The following is a 23,359-nucleotide window of genomic DNA, read 5'->3' as shown; positions in this document are numbered from 1 at the left end:
TTTCTCCTTTGATTTTTTCTCTTTAAGATAGTTCCTTCCTTTGCTGACCTACATTGTTGTTTTTCATTTCCTCCGCTTAGAATATTTTGTTGAGAACAGTCTGTAGTGCAGGCCTTCTATTTGTAAATTTTTTTAACTGTTGTTTATCATGAAAGGATTTTATTTCATCTTCAAATCTGAAGGTTAGTTTTGCTGGGTATAGGATTCTTGGTTGGCAACCATGTTCTTTCAGAGCTTGAAATATGTTGTTCCAGGCCCTTCTAGCTTTTAGAGTCCGGGTTGAGAAGTCTGGTGCTATCTGTATTGGTTTCCCCCTGTATGTAATCTGATGCTTTTCTCTCGCGGCCTTCAAAATCCTATCTTTATTTTGAATGTTAGGCATTTTCATTATAATGTGTCTTGGTGTGGATCTGTTGTGATTTTGTGCATTTGTTGTTCTGTAAGCCTCTCATAGTTGATTTTCCATTTCATTCTTCAGGCTTGGGAAATTTTCTGATATTATTTCATTGAATAGGTTGTTCATTCCTGTGGTTTGTATCTCTGTGTCTTCCTCAGTCCCAATAATTCTTAAATTTGGTCTTTTCACAATGTCCCATAATTCTTGGAGATTCTGTTGATGATTTCTTACCATCTTCTCTGTTTGGGAAACTTTATTTTCAAGATTAAATATTTTGTCATCATTGTCTGAGGTTCTGTCTTCCAAGTGGTCTAGTCTTTTGGCGATGCTTTCCATTGAGTTTTTTATTTGGTTTATTGTTTCCTTCATTTCAAGGATTTCCGTTTGGGTTTTTTTTTTTTTTTTTTTTTTTTGAGAATCTCTATCTCTTTGTTGAAATGATCTTTTGCTTCCTGCAGTTGCTCTTTCAGCTTATTGGTATTATCATTCATTGCCTGCATTTACTCTCTTATCTCATCCTTTGCTTCACAAATCATCTTAATCATGTATAAGCTGAAGTCCTTTTCTGACATTTCTTCTAACATACTGTCATTGGATTCTATTAATATGGAATCTAGATTTGTTTGGATCATTTTCTTCCCTTGTTTTTTCATGTTGTTCATGTATCTTCCCCTCTAGCAGTGCAGATCTGGGGTATTGCAGATTTCCCCCTATAGGCTTTTAGTGGCCGAATAGGTTTCCAAAACCTTTTCTTTAAGGGGAGATCAATATTAGCAGTGCCCGATTCAGACACTATGCAATCCTAGACCAAATAGCCCCTACGAGGACAATAACAAAATTGTCATAATAAACGGAATGAGTTCAAATATTATCTTCAGTAAAACAAACAGATTTGCAATAAGGTCTGCAGTTTCTAATGGAGGACAAAGAGGATGCAGAGGGATGTAGAATGTAGCTGTTAATGGGATAAGAAAAGAATATACAGAAGTTCTAGATAATAGAAAGGATGAGAATGTAATCAAAAGAAATTGGATGTTAGCATGCAAAAAAGGGAAAAAGAGACTCTGAGGGAACAGGTAAACATAAAGGAAAAGAGAGCAAGAAAAGTAAAGAAATAAAAACTTAAAATTTTTCAATAAGGAGAAAAAAGAAAATCTACAGTGTAACTGTCATATCATATAGTAATGATATATAGTGTTCAGTAGCCTGATGCATGAGAGGTACCTGACTTTGAGCTTCAAGTCTCCAGCAGGCATCTCAGGATGGGATTTGCCCCACAGAAAGATTGGAGCTACGGCTTCCAGGATTACCCAGATGTCCGCTCTGGCTTCCAAATGTGTTGTCAAATGGGGCGCTGCAGCTTAGGGTGTGGACGTGGTCAGCTGGAGGTACTGGAGGCGGGGTGTGGTTGGTCAGGCAGGGATCCTGGAGGTCTGGTGTGTTTGGTTTGGTTGCGGGATCCTGGATGCCGGGTGCAATCAGTCTGTCTGGGATTCTGGTGATAGGGCGCAGTTAGTCAGTCTGGTGGTCCTGGCAGCAGGGAGCAGTCAGTCGATGTGAGGGCCCCAGAGGCAGGGAGTGATCGGTCGGGCTGAGGGATCCTGGAGACAGGGCTCAGTCAATACGGCCAGGGGTCCTATGGGGCCTGGCTGTTGTCTCAAAATGGTGGCAGCCACATGTAATCAAACCTGCAGGTACTGTAACAGTGAACTTCCTGGTAACAGCAGGCAGCTGGTGCTCCACTGGCGGTCGGTGATCAGTTTGCTGACAGTTGTCGGACAAGTGGGAGGTGAACCTCATTTGGTGGGTGATGGATAGGTGTAAGGCAGGCGATGGACAGGCGAGAGGCAGGCAAATGGCGGATGATAGGCGCCTGACAGTGAGCAGTCTGCACTCAAAAAGGGCGTCGATATGCTGGCAGACTGCAGGTGATCACAGCAGACAAATGGGGTAAACAGCAGGGGATTGTTAAGCAGCAAAAACTCCCTCACCAAGAAACAGATATCCTCTGCTTGAAACCAGAGTTACAGAGCGACAAGGAACGCAGCCTCCCTCTAGTCCGCCATCTTGGATCTCTTATTATTCTTTTTTTAAAAAAATTATTTTAGATGTTGATAGACCTTTATTTTATTCATTTATTTATATGTGGTTCTGAGAACTGAACCCAGTGCCTCACACATGCTAGGCAAGCGCTCTACCTCTGACAGTATTATTCTTAAAGGCAATTAAAACCATTTCTATTTGTCCACAGTCATAGCACTCAACCAAAATTCTTACGGATTTCATTAGAATGATATAGGACACCGGCTTATAAATATTGTAATGCATTGAGATATAGATCACTTTTATTTTTATAAAGAAGTAAGTCTATGTGCTTTTCTACTTTGTGATTAGCTAATAGGCTTTTAAAATTTTGCTAATTAGATGTTTAATATTTTAGAATAATTGTAATATTCACTTTACAATTAAAACTGGTGGCAACATAGAATCTATCATGGTTTTGTGACTCCTAAGTTTATAATAATTACAAGTGTGGCTATATGTCTTCAATTTTAAAGAATTCAATTTAGTTCCAAACTTTTCAGGTACTGTTTATGTTTTTGGAGCATGTTTCTGTTCTTGATTGTTTTTAGCACTTGTTCTTGGGACATTGTGGTTTTGGGCAACCCTGAGAAACTGGCAATTTAACTTTCTGAATGCAAAGAGGATGACAACAATTAGCTCTTGGTCTTTTGATATTCCTTTTAATAACTCCTTATAACCTGATTTAAGTGACCCATATTTTCCTTTATTTTGATTGCCTTTTTTTTTTTTTTTTTTTTAGCAGTGATCAGTGAGTGTTGTTTTGTTTTTGTTTTTATTTTTCTCTTTTTTTTTCCCCCTCCTGCTCTGATAGAAGCGTTTGATTAGGACAGTATTTTACTACTGCTCCTTTCCCAAAGCACAAGGAATATTTTAACCAATGGTATTGAGTGGGTGTCGAATAGAAGGAATAAATGGTCTGTAGCTCAATTTTGGATATAGATTAGTAGAGCTGGAAGGGACCTGATAAATCCTCCTGTCCTTGCTCCTGCCTCTGGTGAAGCTCATAGGAACCAGAGAAATGGGTTAAGCCTTTAGAGTGGGGGAGATCCAGGGACAGAGCTAAGATTATAGTGACTTTTTCTGTATAATAATGATAATAGTAGTTTATATTTATTCATTATTTTAGATTGGGTACTTAGGACACCAAGGACTTCCTGTGTGCCTTGATGGGTGTATAAAATATAATCCGGATATGTAAAGTAATATGTGGTAGTTCATGTCTCTCTCCCCTTACCTGGCTCATAGTCCTCACTTACCAGAGAGTTTGTATTTAGGTTTTTGAGTGAAACATGGCTTGGTTGATTAGGTTTTAGAAACAGGGCTTTAGAATAATTTGTAAGATTTTTTTTTCCTCCTCCTTTTTTTTTAAACCCTTGAGAGTCTGGATGTCTGGGCTTGGGTACACATGTGACCTGTACCCCTTACTCTAAGTAAACTGACCTCTTTGAGTCTTGACTTTTTCACCTGTAAAATGATTGTAATCATACCAACTCTTTAAGAGTTATTGTCAGATCACTGTGAGACAGTGAGAAGTTCTCCTCTCAAAGGGCAGAGCACTTAGTAAAGGTTTGCTATTCATATTAAGTTCACAGAAACTAAGAGTTAAAATATTAAAACATTTGGCTAGAGCTAGGGAGGCAGTTTATTTATTTATTTGTCTTTTCTTTTTTGGAACTGGGATCAAACTCAGGGCTTTGTGTTATGCAATGCAAGCACTTTACCACAGCTACATTCTAGCCTCAATTTAAAAAAAAATTTTAAATAATTTTTTAAATCGTCAATGGAACTTTATTTTATTTATTTATTTATATATGGTGCTAAGAATTGAACCAGTGTGTCACACATGCCAGGCAAGCACTCTACCACTGAGCCACAACCCCAGCCCTCAATTTAAAACTCTTTAAGAAAGAAAATTCTTAAGAGAGACATATAGTCTTTTTTAAAGCGAAAAATTCTAAGTAGTAAAATTCACAGTACAGTAAGCACATTGAATATTCTTTGCTAAAAGAATCTCTGTGTACTTTGTCATTGATCTGTTAATCTGAAGGACTTCTAAGATTCTCTTTACTATGAGAAGTATTATGAGCGTTTTGTAATTTTTGTTAGATGAATTTATACTTATTTGTTTTAAATTGTAACTAAGGAAGATATCTGACTTTCTGTGAAAGCTAAGGTGATATAAATACCCTTTGGAACAGTGCAGTATGAATGACTTGCTTAATGGCCAACTAGGTAAGCAGTCAAACCTTGTCACTCTTCACTTAATGTGTAAGTATTTACTTCAGGATTAGCCCCAAACAATAATAATTCTGAAGATTTATTTTAATAATTATTCTGAAGCTTTTTTAAAATAAACTTACGTCTTCAGAAATTTGAACTGGAAATTGCTTTTTCTTGTCTTTTTTTAGGACATTGGGTTTGAAATGTTATATTTTACTTGTGTGAAATTATTCATCATCTTAATTTTATATTAAATTGATAATAATACTGTGATTATGCCTTCCTTCACCTAGATGTAAACTTGGCCATGCTCATGATGGCACATGCAACTGGATAGAGAGTTCTTGTCACTATTTTAAGTCTTAAAAATTAGATGCGCTTATAGGCCAGGAAATAAAAAATCCAATCAGAAACCATCTGTGGGTCCTGAGTGTTGATCCCTCACCTTCTATAATAAAAAGCTATCCTGGCTGCTTGGCTGAACAGGGATAGGTTATTAAATTGGTATTTGGTTTGAAATGTTCCTTAGAGAATCAGTGAGTGATTCTAAAGGTTCTCACTGGGTCACTACATTCTGTGGGATAAACCAAAGAGTGAGTCCAGCAAACAAGAATTGAGTATATACTATGTGCCAAGAAATCAACCTATTAGAATAGGTTGTTAACTCCCTTGGGATAGGGTGATAGCCTTGGCAGTGAGAGACATTTTAGTTAGATCTGTTCCTTATTGTGTAGACTGAGAGACAAATGTTACTTATTCCCTTATTTTATCTTCTTCATTTGGATTGAGTTTTGAAGTGATTGTTGAACTTGAGTCTTGCTTTGTTTTCTCTTTAGTATTGATTGATATGTTTCACTGTGGTTTAATATTTTCTTCAGTATTTATACTCACTTGTCTGAGGACTACTGTGCAAGTTTCTCTATAATTTCTGAATAGCAAGTAATATTGTGGCCTAGAAAAAAAAAAAGGCCAAAAAATTTTTTTTGAGACTCAAGTGCTTTGGATATAACTGCTGGATCTTTACTAATATGCCTGGGTTCAGTGCAGCAAATATGTCTTGAGTATATATTATAATTTTCTCCTATCTTTGGGGGATAAGTTCCAGGAATGCCCACCTCCCAAAATTTTGTAGATTTCAAAATCTGCAGATGCTCTATACCTTTATATAAAATGTGTACTATTTGAATATATTCTATATAATCATCCTATACACTGTAAGTCATTTCCAGATTATGTCTAGATGTAACACAATAAAAATACTATGCAAATAGTTGTTATACTGTATTGTTTAGGGGATAGTGACACAAAAAAAGTTCATGTGTTCAGCATGGGCAGTTTTTTTACCCCTAAAATATTTTCAATCTGTAGATGTTGAATCTATGGATGGCATGGAGTATGTTCAAGCTGTTTGTATGTTCAAGCTGTTTGTCAGTTGTTGCCCTCAAGAAGTCCAGAGTGTAATAAGGATCTGCCTGCATGTAGATAGGAAGTAATAATGGTTTACCATAGTCAGTGAATGCAATATATATGCATATGTATGCAATGAAAGTCATGCTTAAGGCATGGATACTTTATAGATGATGATGATGAGGAGGAGGAGGATGATTTTTTTTTTTTTTTTGGTACCAGGGATTGAACCCAGAGGCACTTAACCACTGAGTCACATCCCCAGCCCTTTTTTGTATTTTATTTAGATACAGGGTCTCACTGAGTTGCTGAGGCTGACTTTGAATTCATGATCCTACTGTCTCCCAAGTTGCTGGGATTACAGGTGTGCACCACTGCACCTGGCAGATTATTATTTTATTCTTGGTGAGGCAACTGAATTTTATGGAGGAGATGGAAACTTAGTGGCTCAGAAGGATAAACATGAACTTTAAGAAAAAAACATTAGCTAGGCATGGTGGCACATGCCTCTAATTCCAGTGACTCTAGAGGCTGAGGCAGGAGGATCATCAGTTCAAAGCCAGTCTTAACAACTTAGTGAGACTCTATCTCAAAATAAAAAGGGCTGGGGAGGTGGTCCAGTGGTTAAACAACCCTGAGTTCAATCCTGGGTTCCAAAAAAAAAAAAAGAAGAAGAAAAAATCATTAGCCAGGTGCCATGACATACACCTGTAATCCCAGTGATTTGGGAGGTTGAGGCAGGAGAATCTCAAGTTTGAGGCCAGGCTCAGCAATTTAATTGGGACCCTGTCTCAAAATAAGAAATTAAAAAAGGACTAGGGATGTAGCTCAGTGGTAAAGTGCCTCTGTGTTCAACCCCCACCCCCAGTACAAGGAAGAAAAAGATAAGAAAAAAAATCACATTTTTATGGTTGGAGAGTATTCTAAGAAATGAGAATGTTGTGGAAGTATAAAATGGCATGTAGCAGATAGCTCGGCATATACACCATGAAAGGGGTAATGGAGGGAGAGAAAGTAGAAGTGGGTTCAGGCCCTATAATATGAAGGGACTGCCATTCTCTGCTTTAGATCTTAGAATTTTTTTACTGATATATAGTCATCAATTTAAAGTAATCAAAAGATCTAAGCCAGGAGGTGAAAGGATGGAGTTCAGTTAGCTCCCTCTGGTTGTAATCTGGAGTTTGGATTGAAGATAATTGAAATTGGAGGTATGAGTACTAGAACTGGGAAGGTTTAGAAATATTCAGGAGTGAGTTTTAATTTAGTAAACTTGTTTAACTGAACTGAGATGATGAGCTAATGAATATAGGCATGACAGAGGGAATGAAGGAAAGAGGCAGAGAGGTGGACGAAGTAGTTGACAGAACCCAGAGACTGGGTGGTTAGGTTACTGTCAGCCTGGCCCAGGGATCCTGCTTGAATCCTGACGGGTTGGATTCCACCACCTGCCCACATAAGAAATAGGCAAAAGATGAAAAGGGAAAAAAATGAACTTTATGCAGTTCAATCAAACTAGGAAGAAACAACTGTATTGCTTCTTTTACTTCTCCCACCAGCCCCACAGAAGCCTTACAATTTATAGAAACAAAAGCCAGGTGATAGACATGTGTAGATTTAGTTGGCCTGAAGAGGGGGCAAAATGGGACAAATGGCAGGAAATACAAATGGCAGATTTAGATGGCAGTGCTACACAGGCCCGGGCAGAGACTGATTTCCGCTCCCAGCTCCCAGCTTCTTTGTCACCTGTCTAGGTCAGGGATTGCAGCCCTTTGACCCTTACTCCCAGTGGAGGAAGTTCCTCTTTTATTTATTTATTTATTTATTTTTTTTATTATTATTTTTTTTATTATTGTACACAAATGGGATACATGTTGTTTCTCTGTTTGTACATGGCGTAAAGGCATACCATTTGTGTAATCATAAATTTACATAGGGTAATGTTTGATTCATTCTGTTATTTTTTTCCCTTCCCCCCACCCCTCCCACCCCTCTTTTCCCTCTATACAGTCCTTCCTTCCTCCATTCTTGCCCCCCTCCCTAAACCTAACTCTAAACCTAATACTAACTCTTCCCACCCCACATTATGTGTCCTCATCCACTTATTAGCGATATCATTCTTCCTTTGGTTTTTTGAGATTGGCTTATCTCACTTAGCATGATATTCTCCAGTTTCATCCATTTGCCTGCAAATGCCATAATTTTATCATTCTTTATGGCAGAGTAATATTCCATTGTATATATATACCACATTTTCTTTATCCATTCATCAATCGAAGGACATCTAGGTTGGTTCCACAATCTGGCTATTGTGAACTGAGCAGCTATGAACATTGATGTGGCTGTATCTCTGTAATATGCTGATTTTAAATCCTTTGGGTATAGGCCAAGGAGTGGGATAGCTGGGTGAAATGGTGGATCCATTCCAAGTTTTCTAAGGAGTCTCCATACTGCTTTCCAGAGTGGCTGCACTAATTTGCATCCCCACCAGCAATGTATGAGTGTACCTTTCTCCCCACATCCTCGCCAACACCTGTTGTTGCTTGTATTCTTGATAATCGCCATTCTAATTGGGGTGAGATGGAATCTTAGGGTGGTTTTGATTTGCATTTCTCTTATTACTAAAGATGGTGAACATTTTTCCATATGTTTGTTGATTGCTTGTAGATCTTCTTCTGTGAAGTGTCTATTCATTTCCTTAGCCCATTTGTCGATTGGTTTACTTGCATTCTTGGTGTAGAGTTTTTTGAGTTCTTTATAGATTCTGGAGATTAGCGCTCTATCTGAAGTATGATTGGCAAAGATTTTCTCCCACTCTGTAGGCTCTTTCTTCGCATTGCTGATAGTTTCCTTTGCTGAGAGAAAGCTTTTTAGTTTGAATCTATCTCAGTTATTAATTCTTGCTTTTATTTCTTGTGCTATGGGAGTCCTGTTGAGGAAGTCTGGTCCTAAGCCAACATGTTGAAGCTCTGGACCTACTTTTTCTTCTATAAGATGCAAGGTCTCTGGTCTGATTCCGAGATCCTTAATCCATTTTGAGTTTAGTTTCGTGCATGGTGAGAGATATGGGTTTAGTTTCATTCTGTTGCATATGGATTTCCAATTCTCCCAGCACCATTTGTTGAAGAGGCTATCTTTTCTCCATTGCATATTTTTGGCCCCTTTGTCTAGTATGAGAAAATTTATTTATTTGGGTTTGTGTCCGTGTCCTCTATTCTGTACCATTGATCCACCTTTCTATTTTGGTACCAATACCATGCCGTTTTTGTTACTATTGCTTTGTAGTAGAGTTGAAGATCTGGTATTGCGATACCCCCTGCTTCACTCTTTCTGCCAAGGATTGCTTTAGCTAGTCTAGGTTTTTTATTCTTCCAGATGAATTTCATAATTTCTTGCTCTATTTCTGTAAGGTACATCATTGGGATTTTAATTGGAATTGCATTAAATCTGTATAGCACTTTAGGTAGTATAGCCATTTTGACAATATTAATTCTTCCTATCCAAGAACATGGGAGATCTTTCCATCTTCTAAGGTTTTCTTTAATTTCTTTCTTTAGTGTTCTGTAGTTCTCATTGTAGAGGTCTTTCACCTCTTTTGTGAGATTGATTCCCAAGTATTTTATTTTTTTCAAAGCTATTGTGAATGGGGTAGTTTTCCTAATTTCTCTTTCTGAAGATTCATCGCTTATGTATAGAAATGCCTTAGATTTGTGTGCATTGATCTTATATCCCGCTACTTTACTGAATTCACTTATGAGATCTTACAGTTTTCTGGTGGAATTTCCTGGTTCCTCTAAGTATACAATCATATCATCAGCAAATAGGGATAGTTTGAGTTCTTCTTTTCCTATTCGTATCCCTTTAATTTCTTTGGTCTGTCTAATTGCTCTGGCTAGAGTTTCAAGGACGATATTGAATAGAAGTGGTGAAAGAGGGCATCCCTGCCTTGTTCCAGTTTTTAGAGGGAATGCTTTCAGTTTTTCACCATTTAGAATAATATTAGCCATGGGCTTAGCGTAGATGGCCTTTACAATGTTAAGGAATGTTCCCACTATCCCTATTTTTTCTAGTGTTTTGAGCATGAAGGGATGCTGTATTTTATCAAATGCTTTTTCTGCATCTATCGAAATGATCATGTGATTCTTGACTTTGGTAGTTCCTCTTAATTCAGAGGACTGCTCCCAAATTCATTCTGCTTTAGTTACAGAAGGATGAGTAGGAGAGTAGTCTGGGTTTAGAACTTGTTTACTGATGCAGTTGCCAAAAAGGAGAATAAAGAAGAAATGTTAGGAGAGGTGAATTTGATTTTTAGGTAGAGATGGCCAGTAGGCAATTGGAAAGAAATAAGATGGTTAGAGGGGAGGCTAAGAGGAAAACTGTAGACTTAGGAGTCACTTGTATGGAAGTGGTGATTGACAAGAGACAGGGTGGGGAATGAGAAGATAGCCAAAGGGAGCACTCAGGGAAAGTACTCTGAGGAAGCAGACATTCGGAAGAAATAGAAAAAGAAGTGGGTCAGAAATAAGATGTTATAGGAACCGAGGAAAGAATAACAAAAAAGAACAGGTTTCAGTAGTGTCCAAAACCAGAAGTCACATAGGGTATTGATTGGCTTTAGAAATTTGAAAGTCACTTAGCAGTAGCAGTCAGGGACAGAAGGCAGTTCCATTGGAATGTTAATTTGTATCCTATCTTTGCTATTTATTTATTCTGTGACTTGGGAAAGCCATTTCATTTGTCACTTTGTCTGTAAAGATGTGGTTAGCTTCTTGATGGAATTCAGTCTGATCTGTGGAACCCCAAGGGTTCAGAAAGATGCCTTGGGGCTTAGCAAGAAGACCAAAGATAAGATCAGATATTTATGGCAGTAAGGGGTACGTGTAATCTCCCTTGCTTCAAACATTATTTTACTTTACTATATAATTTTATTAAAAGAAATGTAGTCAGTATAAGAAATTGCAAAACTACTGGCCTACAGGACCCTTAAGGTACTTTCCAGCTTTAAAAGCTGTATTAATAGCTAATGCATTATTAATAGTGATACTCACTTGCTTATGATTTGAATTTTATTCAAAGGTCAAAAGTAGCATCTGAATGTATATAATGATAATTATTCTTATTTTCACTAGGACTGAAAACTTAACTCCATTCTGTTGTATTCCTTTTTAAAAACTTTTTTTTTGTGTTTTGCCAGGTTCTGACTCAGAAGACCTTTTGGAAGAATTGCTCTGCTGTTTGATGCAGTTAATCACTGATATTCCACTCTTGTAAGTTCTGGCTAAGTACGGATTCGTTTTCTCTCTTTTGTGTATTGAAGATGATAGATTACATAGAAGAGTTTATAGGTCCTGGTGTAGTACTTTTCTGTGTGTCTTGTAAGGACACATCCATGGAATTTCTTTATCTCTTTTGCCTAATAGTATTTATACTTTGACTATCTATAATCAAAACAAGAATTTTTTGTTAAGGGAAAATCATTAAACCTTTTGGCAATATTAAGCATTAGGCACAGAATTAGATTAATCTCAATAAGACACTTTTATAGATCTTAATTGAAAATGAGTTTGAGAGGGAAGCAGCTAGCATCTAATCTGTATGTCGTAGACGCAGCAAGTTGGTCACCCCGTATTTGTTCTATATTTTTTCCTGACTTCCTGATTTTATTTCTGGCCTATTTATATATACTAAATAGGTACATTCTTTTTTGTTGTTGTTTAGCCTTTATTAATAAAATGTTTTGGTGAAGTTAAGGGGTATGAAAACAGTAGATAAATAGAAAATAAGCTGTGTGAACACAGTTGGTGGAACAGCCACTTAGACACTCTTGAGGAGCAAGCAGACAATGTTACAATCTATCAAACATTTCAGTGTTTTAATGTGTTTATACTTTTTAAATGAACTGAAAATGCACAGACACCCAGATGTCTTGTATTATGTACACTCAGCTTTAACCAGCTGCTGAAACAATTTTTTATGATTTAATGTTCTTGGAACTCCATCCTACAAGAAGGTTTGTCTTGGTTACAGTTTCCATGTGAAACCAAGCTACTCTTTAAATGTTTCATTTACTATAACCATAGTGCAGTGTTATAGATCTGCTTATGATTTACAGGGGTTATCAATATATGAGAAGTGGGAATGGTGTCACACCTAAACATCATCAAGCTTGCCATAAAGTCTTCACATTAACATTGACATATTTGTGCTGAATTAGCAGGTGAATAGTGAGGAATCTAATTTTATTACTCATGGAGAATAATTCAAAACAACTTAGCTTAAATGTTTCTCATGAGACTGTTCTGTTAAAATTGAAAGAAAATGATTACCATACACATATACATATTTATACATGTTACTTTATTACTAAGAGAATAGGATCAACTTTAGTACCGTAGGTTAGATAAACACCTAGAAGTTCATTGCAGTGAACTTTGCAGAGTTCATTTGTAGAGAAGATTGACTTTTAAGCAGTTAGCGGCTATTACTTTTCAGGCACTTTGGATTTCTTGATAAAATATTAATTCTCTGAGGTATACATCTTTTAAGTCAAATTAGAGTTGCAGGTCTCTCAGGAACCCTTCCTTAACTCCATATCGCTCAGCTTTTATATATTTAAAATAAAGATTGTCATATGTGGACTTGTCCCTTGACAATTTTCAGTGTGTTTGGGTTGATACCACTTGATACCACTAGAATTTAAATGAGTCTTCCAAAAGTAAAATCATGTCTTTGATTTTTATATCTTTCCTGTGATCTCAGGGGGATTGGAAAGGAATAGAGTGAGAGGTGTTTTCCTTAGGACATTACTGTGAAGTGTAATATGTAGGTCAGAGTCAAACCCAGAGCTTAGAACTTATACAGCGTTAGTTCACACAGTGTCACTGTAAGGGCTGAATCAGACCTGTGAGAATCGACTCAGTAGCAGGGTATATGTGAGACTGTAGTATCAGTTAAGTTGTGTAGTCCGAATACTGTACTTAAATTTTGGGGACTGCTTGCAATGTTGTTTTTTTGTGAAATAGAAATTTTTGAATAGAAGACCTGAACTAGATTTCTTTCCTAGGCTTTTTATCTGTTTTCATTGCCGTAGGTGTTCCAGCTGTATGTGATGATGTCATTGTCAAATACAGGCCCTGCACCTCCTCTCTTGCGCTGGTCCCTGAGAGGTCTATGCAGAGCAGGCCTTTCTGTTGGCACCAGGTCTGCCATGCAGCCTTTCCCTCTGAGATGCATTCATGTGTTGTTCTCCCTTTAGAATCTGTGAACTCATTGTGGACTGGAGCTCAGTTAATTCTTACTCTGGCCTTGATTTGTAGATTTTTCATCAAGAACTTAATCTGAGGAAACCTTTCCTAGTTTTTTCATGGGTTTTAGATAGATGAAGATGAGATTTTGTAATTAGTCACCATCACGGCTGCTGTTTAGTGAGTGACTGCGTAGTGTGACTTTGTGTACTTGCTGAGTGTAGGGAATGTTTGGTGTCAGCTGCTCACCTTGCCGTACCCCATCTGTTTCAACCTCTCTGCTACTGTGGCTCATGGAAAGTGGGCCAGCCATCCTGCCTCCAGTGTCTTTAACTTTCTTCTTCTACCTGTCTCTCTCCCTTCAGACATTTCCATGACTCTTTCCCTGACCTCCTTTCAGCTTTCTTCTGCTCGGGGTCTGTTTCCTAGAAATTGTTCTTTCAGGTACCCTCCAACAGACCCAGTCATTCTCTGTCCTTTTATCATGCTTCTTTCTTTGTCTAAACACTTAGTACAACTTTTCATACTATCTGTTCTCTCTCGTTTGCATTTTTCAAATAAAATTATAATGAAAGTTCCATAAAAGCCAGGAGTCTTCATGTGCCAGTGTTTGTTTTGTTCTCTGCTGTATCCCTGGTACTCAGTTCCATGTGGTAGAGCCTCAGGAGATATTTATTGGATAAGTAAATTAGTAGAGTACAACCTATTTAGTGTGCTTAAAGCATTTTGTTTGCTTGTTTTTCATTATTTAGTCTGTACAGAAACACAGTATTGTGCGAAGGCATATTCCATTGCAAGTGTCATGGCTCAGATTCCTTTGTACTTGGTACCTTTTATTATAAAAAACAGGTGTCTTACTGACATTTATAGAAGTCAAAACATCTGACAATATTTAAGGAAATGAGGGACTGTTGGCTTTGTATTTCAGTTGCCCCCAGATTATCTCTTCACAGTACAATAATTTCTTTTTAATTAAGTTAGTTCTTGAAAATGTAGTTTAAATATATGATGGATATATATTGTATGAGGCCCTTGATATAGAAAGGAGTGACTCTTGAAAACCTGAGAGATGAAAAGATACACAGAAAGATAGCCCCATAAGACAAACAGTTGATAAATTTGTTTGGAGCCATAGTGATTAGCAGTACCTAGGTCATTGAAGAGTTAGAAAGGAACTGGATAGGGACCTTGTAGGGTGAATAATATGTTTGGAGAATAATAAGTGCATTAGTTTGATTACAGCAGATTTGTGGAAATTCAGGACTGGGAAAGCTTTGTTGTTCGATGGAGCAAAGACTTGCCTGTTAGAGGACTAAAGTTTTAATTATGCTTAGGATTCTGTTTCTTAGATAAAACAGTATAATTTTTATATCTATTTCTCTGCTGTCCATTTTGGGTATATTGGGGAGGGATGAAATTAAAACTGATTTAAGAATCTTTTTTATAAAATTCATTGTATCCACAGGATTTCTGAAATGTAATAAAATTATGCAAAATGCACATTTATTCAACCCATAGTCTTCAGATGTTATATTGTGGAAAGTTTGAATATTGAAAGCATTTGCTGCTAACAGTGAGTAGGTGGTTGAAGAACCTGAAGAGTCATAAACAGTTCTTTATGAAGTCTCTGTTATTGGAAGAGAGTGAAGGTCTGAGAGGCCTGTGGTTGGCAGTGAAGGGCTTGTTGGGAAAATGCTCTGCTCCAGCCTGCGTGGTGATTCTCAAACACTTCTCCAAAGCTGGCTTCAACCAGGACCTGGTGGGGTGTGGGCTGCAGCAAGTCAGCAGTTTTAGGTGCTATGAAGTAAACATCTCATACAGCTTTCTGCATGAGTGAAGCATCTGAGACACTATAACCATTGAATTAAAGATTATAGGGTTTTCAAGATAGTATTATATATTTGAAATTCCCAGGGCTGGGGTTGTGGCTCAGTGGAAGTGTGCTCACCTAGCACGCATGAGGCCCTGGGTTTGATCTTGAGTACCACATAAAAACATAATAAAGGTATTGTGTCCACCTATAATAAATAAATAAATAAATAAATAAATACTTAAAAATGTTTATTTAAAATAAAATTTCCAATAGCTCTTTAATTGGAAAATTGACCTGTGTGGTGGTACTCACCTGTAATCCTAGCAGCTTGGGAGGCTGAGACAGTAGGATCTCAAGTTCAAGGCCACCCTCAGCAACTTAATGAGGTCCTAACCAACTTAGTGAGGCCCTATCTCAAAATTAAAAAATAAAAAATTTAAAAAAGGGAGATGTGGTTTCTGATTCAATCCCTGGTACCAAACGAAAACCAACAACCACAAAGAAAGAAACCTGATGCCTGGTGTCTTGGGTGGAGGGAAGTCCAGTTAATTTTTTTTTTTAATATGTAAAACATTATTTGGTTTATTTGAATCTGACCAAAATTTTTATCAGTACACACAGTGTTGATTTTAAAAGATAGGTGCTTAGATTGCTTATAAATGTTTCACTGATTATTGTCAAAGTGGTATGAGCTGTATATCATGGAGAAAAAAAAAAATCCATGTATTCTATGAACCCAGAAGATAAGTTTTGAATTCTAGTTCTATCACTAACCAGCAACATCACATCTAGCCTGTTTTCTCATTTTGAATTTGGGGTTAAGGCTGGAGGTATAGCTCAGTGGTAGAGTGCATGCTTAGCATGTGTTAGGCCTGGGTTCAATCCCCAGTCCCCTCCCCTCCCCCCAATAAAACTGGAGTTAATAGATTAGAGACTGTGACTTGCCAAAGACATTTGTAGACAAGTAGTTCAGTTTTTAAATATTTTAGATATGGAAATGGAGTTGCATCAGTTCAGAAAACAACTCAAAGAACATTGAAGGAACAGCTAAGCAAGGTGATAGTTTAATAACAGTAGTCTTATTTTATTTGTACTTTCGCTTCCTGGGGTTTTAATTACCTGCAATTAGCAGGGATCTGATACCCAACCATCAAGAGTTTTGTAGTTTCTCTCATAGTACATATATTTTTTAAATTTTTATTTAAAATATTTTTTTCTGTAAATATTTTGTTAGGTTTTTATCCTAGCATTTCATTTTTCTGAGTGCTGATATAAGTATATACCACCATTTCTTGATTCATTAAATTATTTATTGATGTCTGCCCAGGTGATTCTTTTTGCTTCCTTGTACACTTTCTTTTGCTATTTTTCTTGCTGTGTGTTAAATTGTTATTTTTAAGTTGATGTCGTGAAGTAGAGGATAGAATAGTGATTACCAGAGGCTAGGAAGGGTAAGGAGGAGGGGGAATAAAGAAGGGCTGGTTAATAATTACAAAAATACAGTTAGCTAGGAGCATCAAGTTCTAACTTTGTATAGTACAATGGAGTCCCTAAGGTTAACATTTCAAAATAACTAGAAGAAAGGATCTTGAATGTTTCCAACACAAAAAAAGAAAAAAAAAACATTCATGGTAATAGATATACTAATTACCCTGATTTAATCATTACAGTTGTATATGTGTGCCAAAATGCATACCATATTCCATGAATATGTGAATACAGTTATGTGCCAATTAAAAATTTAAAAAAACTAGTCAAAAATTATTTTCAGTTTTATAAGTTTAGAATGGAAATTGGGTTTTTTTGTATGCATTTTCTCAGAAAAATGTAGGAGGCTGCTGCTGCTGATCACATGGCATGCTGTTTTATAGTAAACTTCTTTAAAAGTAGGGGTACATTCTAAGATAACAATAAGTATGGTATCATCAATTCATAAACTAAACATAATTGTGTATTATTATCAAATATTATATGTGGTACGCAGTCCTATGTGCTATACTTTTTTTATGCAGCTGGAAGCACAGTTGGTTTACACCAGCATCACGAGAAACACATAACTGCTGTGTGATAACAGCTGCAAAGTCAGTAGGTGATAGGAATTTATCAGCTCCATTATAATCTTATGGGACAACCCTGTGTATGTGGTCTGTCATGAACTGAAACCTCGTTATGTAACACGTCTATTTAAAAGCTATTTCTAACTTTTGATGAAGTTTTAGCAATCATTTTCCCCCCTCAGGAGCTTTTTGTTTCTGATTTCGTTTTATGAACAAAACATTTTGTGTTGACATAATTACACTTGGGGACATCAACACACATACCATAAATTCTGTAATTGTTATGATTTTAGTATATTTGCAATATTGTTATGTTTCCATTTTATCAATTTGTCAATCTAAATTTTTGTTTTTAAAGGAATTTTTAGAAGCTCTGTGTGAGTTAAACTTTGTTTCAATATTTGTGGCTCTGTTTTAAACATTCAATGCATTTTTACATATGGAGTATCAGTTCTTTGAGAAACTGGAAACAAGGAGTGGATATTTGAGCTCCTATGAACCCCACCCTTTAGTTTTTACATATGATGAGTAGACAGATAAGGTGGTTGATAAAGGTAATGAGTGTCAGTTCTGAGACTAGATCCAGATTTCTTGACTCTTGATCTCCAGGCACTTTTTGTTTTATTGTTTAAATTTTTATAGGGGCTGGGAGATGTAGCTTAGTGGTAGAGTACACTCCTAGCATACACAGACCCTGGATTCAATCCTGGGCACCAGGAAAAAAAAAAAAAAAAGAACTTATAAATGAGAATTATTACCATGTCTTTAATTCATTAACTTAACACTAGTCATCACTATTAATAGTATCTAACATATTATACCACTTTTTAATTTCTCCTTATATTTGTCTTTTAGAATTTCCTCTTTGGCATGGCATTGATATTTCTAAATTTTGGTAATCCTTTGAACTTGTCACTTGTTTTAACTTATGTTCCATTTACAGTACCTTCAGGTTTCTTATCCAATAGTAAGTCAAAGGAGCATGTTTTTTCCCTCTGTGCTCATTGATTTTGAACTTAGCCAACACTAACACCCATTTCATGGAGGCTTTTGTCTTTATCCAAGTGTTCCACTCTGCCCTAGCAGAGCAGTACAAGGTCATGGCGCCTACCTTTTTTCTTCACACAAAATTAATAACTTGCTTCAACAGTAGTTTGTTCTAGGACATTTCCAGACCAGATGGTGGAAAGTTCTTGGGATGATATGGCAGCCAAAGCAACACTTTGGCTTTCTAAAGTTGACTTTGTTTTGGTGATTATGTAATGAAAATCTTCTGAAGATTATACAAGAACATTAAAACAAGAAAGATCTGTTGGCTTAATATATTTTTCATCTTTTGAAAGCCACCACACTCAGCATGGTAGAATTTTGGTTTCTTTCAAGTATTGACCCCTCTGGCTCATTTCTCTGATTATTTGGCATTTAAGATAGCCCAATTAATATTTTAGATTTTGTTTTCACAGGAATCTAACGTTACCTTGAGTTCCTTTTTTTTTTTAAACTGTTATAGTAAGTTATAGCAGGAAATGACATTAGAGATCATCTTGATTAATGTGCCTATTTTCAAATAAGAAAACCAAGATATAGAGAAATTATTTGTCAAAGTTACCAGAGTTGAGAACTGAGAAATAGATACCAACTTTAATAATTTTACGTCAGTGACTCCTACAATGTACCACAATGTGATTTGGATGACTAAGTTTTTTATTTGTTTTTATTTCAATGTGTCATCAAATTTTAATAGGTAAAAGTTCGGTTTTTAAGATTTTGTGGCAATTTTTTTTCAGCTCTTGAGTAAATTTAATTCAGTTTATATGTTTGCATGATTCAAAACCCATCACACAAAAGTGCTTGAATTGTCTCCCTTTCATCCTTGTCTCCTATCTCTCCAGCCCTCCCCTTTACTTTTGTAGTTAACTACAGTTCTTAGTTTTTTATGTATCTTTCTTGAAAAATTTTATTCATTTGCACGTGCGTGCACACACACACAATTATAAGTATAGATTCTTCATCCTGTTTTCACACAAAGGTAGAAAATGCCACCTTTTTTTTTTTTTTTTACTTTGTCCTTTTAGCAATCTCTCCTAGCAGTGTTTGCCTACCAGTGTTTTTTTTTTTTATATTTATTTATTTTTTTTAATTGTTTACAAATGGGATACATGTTGTTTCTCTATTTGTACATAGAGTCAAGGCATACCATTTGTGTAATCATACGTTTACATAGGGCAATGATGTTTATTTTTTTTCCCTTCCCCCCCACCCCTCCCACCCCTTTTCCCTCTATACAGTCCTTCTTTCCTTCATTCTTACTGCTCTCCTTATCCCTAACCCTAAACCTAACCCTAAACCTAATGCTAACCCCTCCCACCCCCCATTATATGTCCTCATCCGATTATCAGCAAGATCATTCGTCCTTTAGTTTTTTGAGATTGGCTTATCTCACTTAGCATGATATTCTCCAATTTCGTCCATTTGCCTACAAATGCCATAATTTTATCATTCTTCATTGCAGAGTAATATTCCATTGTATAAATATGCCACAGTTTCTTTATCCATTCATCAACTGAAGGGCATCTAGGTTGGTTCCACAATCTGGCTATGGTGAATTGAGCAGCAATGAACATTGATGTGGCTGTATCTCTGTAGTATGCTGATTTTAAGTCCTTTGGGTATAGGCCAAGGAGTGGGATAGCTGGGTCAAATGGTGTTTCTATTCCAAGCTTTCTGAGGAATCTCCACACTGCTTTCCAGAGTGGCTGCACTAATTTGCAACCCCACCAGCAATGTATGAGTGTTCCTTTTTCACCACATCCTCGCCAACACCTATTGTTGCTTGTATTCTTGATAATCGCCATTCTAATTGGGGTGAGATGAAATCTTAGGGTAGTTTTGATTTGCATTTCCCTTATTACTAGGGATGTTGAACATTTCTTCATATATCTGTTGATTACTTGTACATCTTCTTCTGTGAAGTGTCTGTTCATTTCCTTAGACCATTTGTTGATTGGATTATTTGTATTCTTCGTGTAGAGTTTTTTGAGTTCTTTATAGATTCTGGAAATTAGCGCTCTATCTGAGGCATGGTTGGCAAAGATATTCTCCCACTCCGTAGGCTCTCTCTTCACATTTCTGATAGTTTCCTTTGCTGAGAGAAAGCTTTTTAGTTTGAATCTATCCCAGTTGTTGATTCTTGCTTTTATTTCTTGTGCTATGGGAGTCCTGTTAAGGAAGTCTGATCCTAAGCCAACAAGTTGGAGATTTGGACCTACTTTTTCTTCTATAAGATGCAGGGTCTCTGGTCTGATTCCGAGGTCCTTGATCCATTTTGAGTTGAGTTTTGTGTAGGGTGAGAGATAGGGGTTTAATTTCATTCTATTGCATATGGTTTTCCAGTTTTCCCAGCACCATTTGTTGAAGAGGCTATCTTTCCTCCATTGCATATTTTTGGAACCTTTGTCTAGTATGAGAAAATTGTATTTATTTGGGTTTGTGTCCATGTCCTCTATTCTGTACCATTGATCTACCTGTCTATTTTGGTACCAATACCATGCCGTTTTTGTTACTATTGCTTTGTAGTAGAGTTGAAGATCTGGTATTGCAATACCCCCTGCTTCGCTCTTGCTACTGAGGATTGCTTTAGCTATTCTAGGTTTTTTATTCTTCCAGATGAATTTCATAATTTCTTGCTCTATTTCTGTAAGGTACATCATTGGGATTTTAATTGGAATTGCATTGAATCTGTATAGCACTTTAGGTAGTATAGCCATTTTGACAATATTAATTCTGCCTATCCAGGAACATGGGAGATCTCTCCATTTTCTAAGGTTTTCTTGAATTTCTTTCTTTAGTGTTCTGTAGTTCTCATTGTAGAGGTCTTTCACCTCTTTTGTGAGATTGATTCCCAAGTATTTTATTTTTTTTTGAGGCTATTGTGAATGGGGTAGTTTTCCTAATTTCTCTTTCTGAAGATTCATCACTTATGTATAAAAATGCATTGGATTTATGAGCATTGATCTTGTAACCTGCTACTTTACTGAATTCACTTATGAGTTCTAAAAGTTTTCTGGTGGAATTTCCAGGTTCCTCTAAATATATAATCATGTCATCAGTGAACAGGGATAGTTTGAGTTCTTCTTTTCCTATTCGTATCCCTTTAATTTCTTTGGTTTGTCTGATTGCTCTGGCTAGAGTCTCAAGGACGATGTTGAATAGAAGCGGTGAAAGAGGGCATCCCTGCCTTGTTCCAGTTTTTAGGGGGAACGCTTTCAGTTTTTCACCATTTAGAATGATATTAGCCATGGGCATAGCGTAGATTGCCTTTATAATGTTAAGGAATGTTCCCACTACCCCAATTTTTTCTAGTGTTTTGAGCATGAAGGGATGCTGTATTTTATCGAATGCTTTTTCTGCATCTATTGAAATAATCATGTGATTCTTAACTTTAAGTCTGTTGATATGGTGAATGACATTTATTGATTTCTGAATGTTGAACCAACCTTGCATCCCTGGGATAAAACCCACTTGATCGTGGTGCACTATCTTTTTAATATATATTTGTATGCGATTTGCTAAAATTTTGTTGAGAATTTTTGCGTCGATGTTCATTAAGGATATTGGTCTGAAATTTTCTTTTCTCCATGTGTCTCTGTCTGGTTTAGGTATCAGGGTGATATTGGCTTCATAGAACGAGTTTGGGAGGGTTCCCTCCTCTTCTATTTCATGGAATAGTTTGAGGAGTATTGGAATGAGCTCTTCTTTAAAGGTTTTGTAGAACTCGGCTTAGAACCCATCTGGTCCTGGACTTTTCTTTGTTGGTAGGCTTTTGATGACCTCTTCTATTTCATTGCTTGAAATTGGTTTATTTAAGTTGTGTATGTCCTCCTCGTTCAGTTTAGGTAATTCATATGTCTCTAGAAATTTGTTGATGTCTTCGAGGTTTTCTGTTTTATTGGAGTATAGATTTTCGAAATAGCTTCTAATTATGTTTTGTATTTCACTCGTGTCTGTTGTGATGTTTCCTTGTTCATTCCGAATTTTAGTAATTTGAGTTTTCTCCCTCTTTCTCTTTGTTAGTGTGGCTAAGTGTTTATCAATTTTATTTATTTTTTCAAAGAACCAACTATTTATTTTGTTACTTTTTCCAATTGTTTCTTTTGTTTCGATTTCGTTGATTTCGGCTCTGATTTTAACTATTTCCTGTCTTCTACTACTTTTGGTATTGGTCTGCTCTTCTTTTTCTAGCGCTTTGAGCTGTAGTGTTAAGTCGTTTATTTGTTGATTTCTACTTCTTTTTTGAATGCACCCCATGAAATAAATCTTCCTCTAAGTACTGCTTTCATAGTGTCCCAGAGATTTTGATATGATGTGTCTTTGTTCTTGTTTACTTCTAAGAATTTTTTTATTTCCCTCCTGATGTCTTCTGTTATCCATTCATCATATAATAGTGTATTATTTAATCTCCAGGTATTGGAGAAGTTTCTGTTTTTTATTCTCATTTATTTCTAATTTCAATCCATTATGATCTGATAGAGTACAAGGTAGTATCTCTATCTTCTTGTATTTGCTAACAGTAGCTTTGTGGCATAAAATATGGTCTATTTTAGAGAAGGATCCATGTGCTGCTGAGAAGAAAGTGTATTCGTTCTTTGTTGGATGGTATATTCTATATATGTCCGTTAAGTCTAAATTGTTGATTGTGTTGTTGAGATCTATAGTTTCTTTATTCAATTTTTGTTTGGACGATCTATCCAGTGGTGAGAGAGGTGTGTTAAAATCGCCTAGTATTATTGTGTTGTGGTCTATTTGATTTCTGGAATTGAGAAGGATTTGTTTGACGTACGTGGATGAGCCAATGTTCGGGGCATAGATATTTATGATTGTTAAGTCTTGCTGATTTATGCTTCCCTTAAGCAGCATGTAATGTCCTTCTTTATCCCTTCTGACTAGTTTTGGTTTGAAGTCCACATTATCTGAAATGAGGATGGATACTCCAGCTTTTTTGCTGTGTCCGTGTGCATGGTATGTTTTTCCCCATCCTTTCACCTTTAGTCTATGGGTGTCTCTTTCTATGAGATGAGTCTCTTGCAGGCAGCATATTGTTGGATTTTTCCTTTTTAATCCAATCTGCCAGTCTGTGTCT

General features: G+C 36.5%; 1 protein-coding gene across 3 annotated transcripts in view; it reads left to right on the top strand.

Annotated features, from left to right (window-relative positions):
• Dym (dymeclin) overlaps positions 1-23,359 on the top strand; it is a 369,953-nt gene that overhangs the window by 80,743 nt on the left and 265,851 nt on the right. For all 3 annotated transcript variants that reach the window (XM_047527019.1, XM_047527018.1, XM_047527017.1), the window contains exon 6: positions 11,301-11,373. In XM_047527019.1, the coding sequence (XP_047382975.1) occupies positions 11,301-11,373 (73 nt within the window). The remainder of the gene's footprint in view (positions 1-11,300; positions 11,374-23,359) is intronic.

The sequence above is a fragment of the Sciurus carolinensis genome, chromosome 15, assembly GCF_902686445.1.
Source record: "Sciurus carolinensis chromosome 15, mSciCar1.2, whole genome shotgun sequence".
Lineage (NCBI taxonomy): Eukaryota > Metazoa > Chordata > Mammalia > Rodentia > Sciuridae > Sciurus > Sciurus carolinensis.
Note: the sequence above shows the minus strand (reverse complement) of the source record. Positions and strands in the feature narration are given on the sequence as shown.